The sequence below is a fragment of the Microcaecilia unicolor genome, chromosome 11 (genome assembly GCF_901765095.1).
Source record: "Microcaecilia unicolor chromosome 11, aMicUni1.1, whole genome shotgun sequence".
Taxonomy (NCBI): domain Eukaryota; kingdom Metazoa; phylum Chordata; class Amphibia; order Gymnophiona; family Siphonopidae; genus Microcaecilia; species Microcaecilia unicolor.
Genome location: NC_044041.1, coordinates 64,703,495 through 64,716,629, shown reverse-complemented (window position 1 = coordinate 64,716,629; position 13,135 = coordinate 64,703,495). Strand labels below are relative to the sequence as shown.

Here is a 13,135-nt window from a genome sequence, read left to right as displayed (position 1 = left end):
ATCATCGACTATCAAAACCAAGACACAGTGGAACTAAAAAAAGGTACAGAGAAGGGAGACCAATATGTGACCATCTTTAGGAAAAGGTGACTAAAGTAGCAGATCCAAAATGTTGAGAATGGCTGATTTTTTCATGTCATGGGTCCATAAACAGTCTGTAAAAGTTACATGTTTGAATTTCTGTAACTTTTTTTCCTTCACATAAAAGAATAGGGTTTGAACAGTTGTGTTACATACTATTTGCTCTAACAGAATTTATTAAAACTTCATTTTTTTTGTTTCTGGAGACTTTAGGTCACCTTTTCCCTGATATGGTCACATATGATAAAGAGGTTGGAATGACTCTCTAAAGACTAAAGAGATCAGGGCTCTTCAGATTGGAGAAGAGATAGCTGGAGGGAGATATGATAGAGGTCTATAAAATCATGAGTAGAATTGAACAGGTAAACATTGTTTACTGAAGTGCAAAAACTATGGGGCACACATGGAAGTTACACAGCAGTATATTTAAAACATGTAGGAGAATTCTTTATTTATTTTATACTCAACGCATAGTTAAACTCTACAATTCATTGTCAGAAAATGTGGTAAAAAGATAAAAGCATAGATGGGTTTAAAAATGGTTGACATGCTCCTAGAGGAAATGTCCATATACCCTTATTAAGGTAGACTTGGGGAAAGCCACTGAGCAGGATGATATCTAGCTACTTTTTGGGATCCTGTCAGGTACTTGCAGTGCATTTTTTTCTATCAAAAAAAGTGCCAGTACTCAAATGCTAGGCCACCCTTTAGGGGTGGGGTGATCACTGAGGGACTCACCCCACAATAGCCAGGCCCCCTGCAACCAGTCACAGAATCTAGGACAAGGCAGAATTGGTGTGTAGAGCCTGAGCTCTTTCATTAAAACTTGGGGTCCATGGGTCAGTTTTAGCAGACAATGGAAAAGGTGCCGGTACTCAGTACCCCCAAGTACCCCCTCAAAAAAAGCCCTGGGTACTTGTGACTTAGCTTAGCCATTGTTGGAAAAGCGGCCTTGATGGAATTTTGATCTGACCCAATATGGCAGTTCTTCTGTTATTATTCCAGTGTTTTGCTGCATGTTTTGAAAAGGAAAAGTCACTGCTGAGTGCCTAAGGGAGCTAATATAGAGAGAACTGGGCTGGGACAACATACACACACACACACATACACTATCCTTCATTTATGTAAACAGCGCTGCATAATCTCACACCATCCTCCATGTATACATAATGCTATGTGAATACACATAGTCCTCCTGAAGGAAATCATAGGTCTATGTTTTCTGTTATTATAAATTGTGCAGTCGGTCAGTGTAACATAAAGAGGCATTTGAAAGAGTGTAGTAGCAAGTATTCAGTGATTCATACTGAAAACCATTGCAGGCATACAGAAGGGGGTCTGTGCAGAAACGAAATGAGATGGTCACGTACAAGTTATTGGGGATGTGTCTTATATAAAATACCTGGCACATAGTATAGCCCTATCATACAGGTATAAACTGGTTTTGGGCAGAATTTGCTTTCTTCAAAAGTGTGTGAAAGGTCAGGTATTGACCTCCTCAAGCTACCCCTTGACCAACTTTTGCAAACTACACATGTCTCGCTGTATCACCTTCTGACAAAATAGGTAGTGCTAAAGAACATCACTTATTAGTGAGAGACAGTTAGCAAGATTAGCAAGTGTTATGTTACCAATCAGTATTATATGTATGCAATAGCTAGTCATATATGTATTATCCTGGGTTGTACTTATGGAAATCACAGTATTGTAACACTATATAAGCTACTGCTCAAAGCTTTGTAGTTCAGAGAACCTGATTGCTGAATCCCTGTCTCTCAGCACTGATACAATAAACACTTTCTTATAATGCTATGAGAACTGGTCATTTAATTCTTTACCAGTCTTGGTGGATGGGAATCTGGAGACTTTGAATTGGACTGTTTCAAGTTGCCCAGAGATACCGGTTACCACCTGGCACCAGGTAAGAAGTTTATCCTTACTGTATACAGTGTTGTCTATGGTTGGGTTTTATCTCTGGTCCCTTCAATGCCTTTTGATCTCTCACTTTTTTTTTTCATCCTGCTAGTACAAAGCCAATATAGCATTATAGGAACTTTAAAGGTGGTTTATTTAACTGAATAATTTGGCCAAATACGTATCTGCTTGCCCTTTTATAATGTCTATCTCACAGCTGGGAATTTCTCTGTTTAATCTCAGGGTTTCACTCTCAGGGTTGGTTTCAGGGATATCATTCTTTCCAGTTTTAGGGATCTATATCCACAGTTTTGCATGCACACACACCATCCTCCATCTATACAGAGTACTGTATGACATGTGCTATGCTCCATACCCACTTACGGCACTGTGTGAACTTAAAGATCATTCACATACACTGTGGTAACGTGAGCAAGGGTAGGGCTGGGAGCCTAGAAAATCACACCCATACAGAGAGTTAAATGTAAAAACACAATGTATTTATATGCAGCAAATTGGATGACCTGTTTCTTTCACAGGTCCAAAGAAAATAAACACCAAGAATCAGTTTTAAGTTCAAAATTTCTCTCCTGTGGTCTGCTCCTGCAGGGCCACAGCATGCAATACTCTGTGTTCAAAAGGCAGCACAACTTATATCTGGCCTGGAGTCGCAGAATTAAAATCCTTTTAGGTTGCAGCACACTTGGGCCAGGCTTGGTCCTGAATTGTAAAGCTACAATTTCCAACAGGGTTCCAGTGCTCTGTGATACACACCGTTCTCCACACACACACAACATCCCCTTCCATCCACAGTACCACATGCACACATCCCTTTCCTGAAAAGACATAGGACGCTTTTGAGAGGAACCTACTCTGTTTCACTTGTGGTATGCCATCCCGTTTTCTACTCCTGTGACACCAGGCTTGAGGTAACAATAAGTTCCAGCTTTCTTGGAAACATCCAGCAGCTTCCTCCAGTTCCTCACTAACCCTCAGCTCCCTACCAACTCAGTTCATACGAGATTCAACAAACACCTTTTGGTCATGTCATATGTCAGTGGTGGAGGCTGGGGGTGAAGGAACTCAGATTAAACTTACCAGGGAACTGATACGTGTAGCCTGGGGCAATGCCAGTGTAATTGCGGCTGGTATAAGTGGTAGCCTGGAAACCCGGGTAACCTGCAAGATACAGTAATAGCACATTTGAGAATTACTTGCACCAACTTCCACTTCAACAAGACAGGACTGAAGGAAGAATCACAGAAACAATGTAAGAATATTTATACATTTGAATTATTATGCATGTCACTAAGTTAACCACTTAGGGGCCCTTTTACCAAGCAACGTAGGTGCCTACGCGCGCCCAATGCGCGTCAATTTTCAGTTACCACCTGGCTACCTCATGGACATTGCGGTAATTTCATTTTTGACATGCGTCCGCTATGCACACCAGAAAATAATTTTTATTTTCTGGCACGCGGCAAAAAACGGGCAGCAATCATCATTCGACGCGCACAGATGATTACTGCGCGAGAGCTCACCACTAAGTCAATGGCTGGTGGTAAGGTCTCTCAGACCCAAAATGGGCGTGCACCAATTTTTATTTTGACACACGTCTATTTTTGGCAAAAATTTAAAAAAGGCCTTTTTTACAGGCACGCTGAAAAATGGATTTGTATGCACCCAGAACACACACCTACACTAGTGCAGCCCATTTTTTGGCGCACCTTAGTAAAAGGGCTCCTTAGATAAGTAATGATACATATTCTATAAATATAATAAATGAAAATGAACACAAGTTCAAAATTCTAACTTCAATCTTATGCTGTAAAGACAGAATCTTTTTATCAATGCCACCTTGGTCTTTTGCATGGCACTAACTCTTGACCATTATCCTGAATTTTAACTTGTTGGTCACTGACCAAACTTTCCATGATGTTTCAGTGTTCTTCCAAGAAACTCAAACCATCTACCACTACGGCAACTCTGGTACTTAGTTTTCTCCAAAGCAACTAGTGTTATCCATATTGACTCCAAGACCATGGCTGGGCTGGGCTGGGCTAGTCTAGTCAAAACAGATAGCATTACAGCAACAGGAGTACTCACAGGACTAGAATGAACAATACCAGCTCTGTCTCACCATGAGTTATTCCCCTCCCTTGCTATAGTTCCCCAAATTGAGGGCTGCCACTACTTCTGAGGACAGGAGATATCCTCATCTGCTAATCCAAGTCTTCCCCTGCAGCATGGTCTTTCCCAGCACAAAAAGGGGCATGTGGCATTTGGGGCTCAATGATGCCACAAGCCAGGACAGAACTCCTCTCTCCTTTCCCAGCAGCAAGATCTGCTCCCAAATTCTCTGTTCCCCTCAGCTTCACTGCAGACTGAGTCAAGGTAGTCTGAGTCACAGCAGGGGGACCTGGGCAGTCTTCTTCTTCTTGACCATCTTTTCAGCCAGGAAACAATAAAGGAACACAAATAAAACCTCCATTTAGAGAAGCTGAAGTTCAGTGTCATACCTAGTGGATGCCATCTTAAATCTCCCCTTCTAGCTTTTCTCTGGTACTTGGTCCATTGTTCCAGCTGGCTTTTTGACCACAGCACCTGTCTCTCCTCCCTTCTCTGGGTTCTCCATACCACGCACTATCCTTAGCTTTCTTGCTCTCCCAAATTTCTCACAACCCTTAGTTACCTTCAGCCATGCTTCTCAGCTCATAGACTACTTGCCAGCACTAATGCTCCCCTCTATTACTCTGCCTACCGGGCCTTATTTTTGAACCACCATGAGTTGCTGTATCAGGGTGACTCTTTATTTTTTATGCTGTTCTTTCTGGCTGCAACTGTCGCTCCTCCAGGCCTACACCACTTGTTCAACATTTACCAGCTATTATTGTCCCTTAGGACACTGCTTTGCTGTCTGCTTTAAGAACTCATTTCACCCAGTTGCAGACACTATCCTGGCCTTGGTTATTTCGTGCCTAGACTACTGTCATTATTTATACAATGGGCTTCCACTCACTACACTAAAACATCTTCAACTCATTCAATCCACAGCACTAAAGCTACTTTACAATGCTCACCATCATGACTACATTTCTCCTTTTCTTCAGTCCAAACACTGGCTTTCAATATTGGCCAAACTGAAATTTAAAATTCTTTGGCCTTTTGCAGACCTGCTTCTCCCTTACAACCATCCACATTCATTATAATCATCTCAACAATCCCTTTCATTTGTTTTACTCCTCCCTCTTTATAGTGTTGTCTCTTTTTTTCCCCACCCATCTTTATCTACTAGCCTTTTAAATAATGTTCACTGTAATTTCTATTTAGGAAACAGGTGAAAACTTGGCTCTTTAACCAGGCCTATAATGGAAGAAGTAACTAACTTGTTAGTTGCACACACACAAGGAATAACAATGGCTGCACATACTGTTGCAGGACATGCATATCCACTCTTACTCTAGCTGAGATTATATTCATGCACCAAACTGACTTCATGTGCAACTTTCTTTAAATTAGTTCCCTTATTTTCTAACTCCTGTTATTCTATCTTATCTATCTATGGGGTCCTTTTACTAAGCTGCGGTAAAAGGGGGCCTGCGCTAGCATCAACGCGTGTTTTTGACACATGTTGAGGAGGCTCCGTTTTACTGCTGGGGTAAAAGACTGTCTTTTTTTTCTCAAAAAGAAATGGCCGTGCAGTAAGTAAACCACTTGCTGTGTGGCCATTTGGGGGGGGGAGGGGAACAGCACTTACCGCCACCGGCGATAAGGGCTCTCACGCTAACCTGGCGGTAACCGGGCAGCACACGGCACTGACTAATTACCACTGGGTAAGCACTGGTGCTACAGAAATAGAAAATATTTATCTCGCGCCGGAAATGGCGCATGCTGGAGGTGGGAACTGCCGCCAGGCTCCTGCGCTAGTTCCATATTGGCGCACGCCAACCCTTTAGTAAAAAGAGCCCCTATATGTTCCATCTTTGCTTACACCCTATGCTGTCTATTAAAATGTTTTACTGCGCATTGTGTTGACATTGTAATGAAGCTTATTATACCATAACTTGTACTGTTTGAATATTTTTACTGCTGTAATTGCCTATTGCCCATGTTTGACTTATTCTTCCTGTACAACCACTTCCATCAATTTCTTCAAAAAGGCAGTAAATAAATTCCAATAATAAATAAAATATTTATTTTCCTTCTTTGTAATTTTTGTATTGTAAACTGCACAGTAATGCCATTCACACAATGGGTGGTATATTAAGCCCCTAGAAATAAATAAAATGCATTTTCTATTCCTCAATTTATAACTTTGGACAAGAAGGATTTGTGGAGTCTCAAAGCAGTGCATCCATCTTTGTCAGCAGCTCTCTAGCACCTGTAACCATTATTTTATACATTTATATATAATTGACATTATTTAGGGGACTATATTCATAATCCCTATGATATGTGCAGTCCTGCAAGCTAATATTCAAAGGAAAATGTCTCACAGAATTTCCTTTGTATTTTTTAGTGCTGGGGGCGTGTTTGGGGGAGGGGGCTGTGCCCAGTGCTAATCAGTTAGCGTAGTTATATTGCCGTACACCAACCGATGAGTGCATGATTAATGCGTGAGCCCTTTCTGCCTAATAAATGAGGGTCAGTAAGGGCTCATGCACTAATGACCACATGCTAATTGGGAAATTAGCGTCTGGCCATTAATAGGAAAAATGGAAATGCTCCATTTTACAGCCGCGCTAAAAGTGGCCTGTCATAGTGCAGGTCACTGTTTAGCGCAGCTTAGTAAAAGGGCCCCACTGGTAGCACTTATTATCAGCACTACCTTCACAAACTAAAAACACACTCTGGGATCACTTCCACCACTGCCTCCTTGTACTTGGCTATATTGGTTTGGGATCTTGCCAGGTACTTGTGTCCTGGATTGGCCACTGTTGGAAACAGGATACTGGGCTTGATGGACCTTCAGTCTGTCCCAGTATGGCAACACTTACGTACTTATGTAGTCTAGACTAGGCCTGGTTTTAAGATTGTAAAGAACTTGGAAGCCAAAAATCAATCAACACTTTTGAAACTGCCATACTAGATGGGCCTCAAGGTCTTTATCTATCATTGATTCTACATAACAGAGCAATATAATAAAATGAAGCACATAAAAACAAAATAGCACGTTAGTTGCCCATCAAGATGTCTAGGTCTGTATTTGCCATTTTGTGAAGGTTACCACCTTCTCTCTCTTTGTGTCACTGTGTTTAGGGTTGTAACGGTCATGCCATGCAGGTAACATAAGAACTTTAAAAAAAAAAACAAGCTGAGTCAGAGAGAGGTCCATCGAGCATAAAACTATATCTCTGACAGTGGCCAATCTAGGTTGCAAATACCTGGCAGATCCCAAAAAAAAAATCTCTTACCCACAGTTAACTTTCAGGGATGAACAATGGCTCTTCCAAGTCTACCTGGCTAATAATTTTTTATGGACTTTTACTCCATAAATTTGTCCAATCCAATTTTGATTCCCACTATGTTAGTCACCTTAACCACGTCCTCCAGCAACACATTCCACAGTTTAATTATACCCTGCATGAAAAACAAAAAACACTTTTTATCATTTGTTTTCTGTCTGTTGGTCTTTAATTTTAATGGTGTGTCCTTTTGTTTCAGTGTTTGAAAGATTAAACTACTGTTCCCTATTTAACCATTCCACACCACTCATAATCTTATAAACTTCCCACATATCTCTTCAGTTGTCTTTTCTCTAAACTGAAGAGCCCTAACCTGTTTAGCCTCTCTTTGTAAGGGAGGCGTTCCATCCCTTTTATCATTTTTGTCACCCTTCTCTGAATCTTTTCTAGTTCCACTACATCTTTTCAAGGTGTGGTCGTACCAGGGACCTATACAGAGGTATAATGATAGGATTGCTTTCCATACCTTTTTGGACAATCCCTATTTGATATATTAGCAGCCACCGCACACTGGGCTGAAATGTCAATGTATTATTCACAATGACTCCATGATCTTTGTCCTGAATGATGACCCTCAGAACCCAGCATCTTGTACCTATAGTATTTTTCCCTATGTGCATTACTGTGCACTTGCCCACGTTAAACTTCATCTGTCATTTAGATGCCCAATTTCCTGATTTCACAAGATTGTTCTACAAGTTCTTATAAGCCACTGCTGTTTTAACAATTTTGAATTTCACACTAATCTTTTTTAGTTAAAAAGGGCTGAAGTTCCTATAACCTATTCTTATCAATAAACTAAGCTGGATGTTACAATTCACTCTACCAGAAAGACATGGAGGTGTATTTTCAAAACACTTAGGCTTACAATACTTAGACTTAAATACCTCAGTGGCGTCAATATACAGGAGGTGAGCCTTTTTCAACTGAAGGAAAACTCTGGAATGAGGGGGCATACGATGAAGTTAAGAGGAAACAGACTTAGGAGGAATCTAAGAAAATACTCTTTCACCGAAAGAATGGTGGATGCGTGGAATGGCCTCCCTGTGGAGGTTGTGGAGACGAGGACTGTGTCAGAATTTAAGAAAGCTTGTGACAGACATGTGGGATCCCTTAGGAAAGGAAGAGTTAGTGGTTCCTGAAGATGGGCAGACTGGATGAGCCATTTGGCCCTTGTCTGCCGTCATGTTCTCTGTTTCTATTCTTGCACTCAAAACAACCCAAACATAGACTGCACACATACACTGCACAAAAACTGGTACACACTGCCATGCAATTACACAACTATTGTGTCATTACAGCACACACCAACCAGCTATAAGTATGCACATGCCACCCACCTATATATAACGATGCAGAGTGGATTTGATAAACTGCCTTTCTGTAGTACAAACAAAGCACATACAATGCCTCCTTCTGACTGCATAAGTGCACTTGGCCATCACTGCACACTGTACACTCACATTCTAGCATAGATCCTGTTCTATTATTTATACATGCATGCAGTGCACCAATCATAAAACATTCTAGTATGTTTTGGGGTGAAGCAGCTTTTGAACTTTGGCTATGTAATCTGATAGCTACAACACAGCACCATGTCAGCATTGCCTTTCAATTGGTGACCTTCAATAGCAGTCAACTTTAAGAAGGCTCTATACAAATATCAGCAATATTCACCCAGCATGCCAATGCCTAGCATGAATGCATCCATCCCATAAGGCATCACTCGTGAACGCCCCTGTGCAGAACCAGTGGGTGACATCACTTCCTTTGGTTGGGCTTTCTTACATTCCACCTGCACAAAGAAACAAAAAAGTTAGCCTGGAGTTTTGCTTCATTTTGCTGCTTCCCAGGGCCGCTGAGAGCCAGAGCCGGGCCCGGGACAAGGCCGCCGCCGGGCCCCCCCACCCACCCCACCCGAGGTCATCGTTGCCACGGGGCCCCCCCTCCACCCGCTACCGGGCCCTGAACTAACCTTAAATGCCTCCTTCCTTTCCTTTCACCACCTTCGGGGCAAGCAGCAGCAGGGCAGACCTCTCCTTCCTTCCGTGCTCCGCCCTCGCGGACGTTACGTCAGGCGAGGGCGGGACACGGAAGGAAGAAGTGGCCTGCCCTGCTGCTGCTTGCCGCAAAGGTGGTGAAAGAAAAGGAAGGAGGCATTTAAGATTAGTTAGTTCGGGAGCGACGGCGGGCGGGCCTGACTGCGGTGGCACCGGGCCCCCTCCGGAGGCCCAGGCCCGGGGACTTTTGTCCCCCCTGTCCCCCCCTCTTGGCAGCCCTGCTGCTTCCCCATTTGTCCTGCCCTCAACCATGTGTCTTTCTTGCAATACACTGACTACTGCAATGACTTTAGGTAGACCCTGTTTTCTTCTCAACCATTTCTCCCATTCACTTTCAGCCAACATCATGAACCTGAGTGTATCCTGTCTGCCTCTTCCTCTGTACCTTGTATATTCCTGCACACAAGTATCCTCAACCCTATACAATATAGACCCAATATAATGTGTTCAAGGGCTGGAATTGGTAATTTTTTGTTGTTGATGTTACTACATATCGTAGTATAAACTCAACATAATGCAGATTCGCCTATAATGCAGCCAAATATCTTAGACCTCAACATCTGCGTAATCCCCCTAATTCTATATATAGAGCTCAAAACTGCGCATACAAATTTAAGTGTGTGCAGAAATTGTGCATACAATTTAATTGCTTAACGAGTCAATTAGCGCCAATAATTGGGCACTAACAATTGGCGCTAATTGGTCATAATTGGAATTTGCGCACAACTTTATAGTCACTATTCTATAAATATGTATGTATAAATTTTTCCACGTAGATCCAAAAAGGGGGGCATGGGTGGGTCAAGGGCATTTCTAGGATTTGAACACAGTGTTATAGAATTCAGGGGATCCACACCAGAGTTCAGTTAGTGTAAATCCTTGTGCCCAAAATTTGGCACAGATTCCAGCGCTAAGGGCCAGATTCTATACATGGCACCTAGAAAATCAGCGTGGAAAACATTTTCTCCTAAGTGTATTCTACAAGCGGCGCTTAGATTTAGGTGTGGTATTTAGAATACACTTAGTTGATATCCCAGCACCTAACACTACGCGCCTCCATTTACACCAATGAAAATGTGGCATAAATCCCGGCACATAGATTTAGGTGCAGAGGGCCATATTCTATAACAATGCGCATAAATTTTGGAATGCCAATGAAACGCCCATTTCCCCACCCATAACCATGCCTGCACACATTTAAGCACAGTGTGTTACAGAATACATGTAGGGAGTTGTGCGCATAAATTCTAATTATTGCCAATTAGTGCTCATTATTGCTTGTTAAGTGCTGTTAATGCTGATTGGCTTGTTAAGCCAATTAAGTTACATGCGTTGTTAAAGAATATGCTTGGATTTTGGTGCAGAATGCTAGGCGTGCTATATAAAATCCTGGGGTAAGTGCTATTCTATAAACAGTGCCCAACTTGGAGCGCCGTTTCTAGAATACCACTTAGTGTGCATTTTTTTGGCACCCAAATTTGGACGCCATTTACAGAACTGAGTCCTATATGCAGTCTGCAGTGTATTTCTAAATTTTTGCGTATCCCTTATCCCTACCTGCCCATCTTCCTTCTCCTGGGCACTTCCAATCCAATCAACGTTTCCCTTTTTCCTTGTTCTATGTGCCTGCCTTCCAACCTATCCTTCTTGTCCACTCTCTTTTTATGTATTAACTTACCATTTTGTTGTTAATTTCATGGAAGTGTATTTCACAGACTTTCTCAACAACATCTTCATTCTCAAATGTCACAAAACCAAACCCTTCAAAAAAATAAAAGTGACAAAATCAAATGCTAAATTTGCAGCCCAGGAAGAAGAGAGGTATAAACTATTGCCAATAAGGAGGAGGGAAAAGGGTGCTAATGCCACCGAAGATGGAGAGAGATGTGGAGCTACTCTCAGCAAGGAATAGAAAGGTATGGGGAATGAGAAGGAGGAGGGAGCTCGTGCCACCAAGGGTGAGGAAAAAGCTGAGCTCCTCTCAATGAGAAAAGAGTAGAAAGGAGATGAGGAGGAGAAGAAAGAGGGAAGATACTCCCAGTGAGGAGGTAGAAGACAGAGCTATGGTCACCAAAACAGCAGAGAAATTACTAACACTGAAGAGAGGAAGGGGAGAAGGATGAGGAACAGCTACCGCTGTGGGATTTTCTGTCAGGGAGGGGTTGGGGAGTGGGATTAGAAATCGATGTTAACATTCCATGGTGACCTGGGGTCATAAGAGTCCACACAACGGGTCACCTTAGTTATAATTCAAAGGTAATGGTTATGGTAAGGTGGGACCAAGACCACAAAAGAGTTTTTGAATATTTTTTTATTTGATATCTTTGCCTAATTATTTATCAGTTTGGCGATCTGATCTTACTTAGAGAGATTACAAAAATCTTGACGTAAGGTAGATATGATGGGTTGGGGGGGAGGTGGGGGGTTTGGGATGGAAATTTAAACTTTTTAAAATTATTGAACAACATGTGTTTTTGTTTGAATTCATGTATCTTTATTAATTTGTTCAATAACAATTGTTTACAGTTAGGGGAATGGGTATGAAAAGGAGCTACTCCATGGAGGAGGGGCCAGGGAGGAGTGATGAGATGCTGTTGCTGCTGAAGAAAGGAGGGCTCAGGTGGTCAGATGGAGCTATTGCCATCAAGGAATAAAGAAATAATAGCACATACATTTGTACTAAAGAGGGGAGTAGCATGAAATCATGGTAAATCGTGGCACGTGTACCCCTAACATTGCAGCCAAACCACAATCCTGCTCACCTCTGTGCCGGTTTGTAGTTTTGTCAAACATTAACATTGTATCATCCACCTGCAATAGAGAAATCAACACATCAAACTAGCACAAAAACCAGAATAATAAACGGCAAAGACACAGAGAGAAAGGGGCATCACAGCTAAGTAAGGATGGGCATTGTGCCCAGAAATAACACAGTAAGGGGTATAGTAATATTGCCTGGTACAAGTGGTCACCAGGCCAAGAATAACATTATAGAGGGGTAGAGTAACACAGTGAGGTGAGGATGGGCACTGCATTCTGTGGCTGCCTCCATATGGGTTTTAAACTGTCAGCCTTCCTACTGATGCTCATTTGCTCTTTTGGAAAAATGCAAGCACAAAGCTGAGCTGCTTTAGCATTGTCTCAGTGTCTGTCATACTGCATGTGTGAAGGACCACAGGAACTCTATCTTCCCATCTGATATTGGCAAGTCTATAGAGGCAGCTTACTACTACTACTTAACATTTCTAAAGCGCTACTAGGGTTACGCAGCGCTGTACTATTTAATATAGAGGGATAGTCCCTGCTCAAAGAGCTTACAATCTAAAAGACAAGTGAATGGTCAGTCCGATAGGGGCAGTCAAATTGGGGCCGTCTGGATTTACTGAACGGTAGGAGTTAAGTGCCGAACGCAGCATTGAAGAGGTGAGTTTTAAGCAAAGACTTGAAGATGGGCAGGGAGGGGGCTTGGCGTATGGGCTCAGGAAGGTTGTTCCAAGTGATCATTTATAGAACGGAGATGAACAGGGATATAAGGGATTGATAATTTTGAGAGATAATTGGATAGTCCAGTACAGACTGCCTTAAATGCTAGCATGAATTATTTTAAACTGAATC

General features: G+C 42.1%; 1 protein-coding gene across 1 annotated transcript in view; it reads right to left on the bottom strand.

The window, feature by feature from the left end:
- MSI1 (musashi RNA binding protein 1) overlaps window positions 1-13,135 on the bottom strand; it is a 91,314-nt gene that overhangs the window by 45,024 nt on the left and 33,155 nt on the right. Inside the window, exons 7-10 of the mRNA XM_030219842.1 lie at window positions 12,283-12,331; window positions 11,199-11,281; window positions 9,138-9,255; window positions 3,094-3,174 (exon numbers count right to left, since the gene is read on the bottom strand). Coding sequence (XP_030075702.1) covers window positions 3,094-3,174; window positions 9,138-9,255; window positions 11,199-11,281; window positions 12,283-12,331 — 331 coding nt within the window. The remainder of the gene's footprint in view (window positions 1-3,093; window positions 3,175-9,137; window positions 9,256-11,198; window positions 11,282-12,282; window positions 12,332-13,135) is intronic.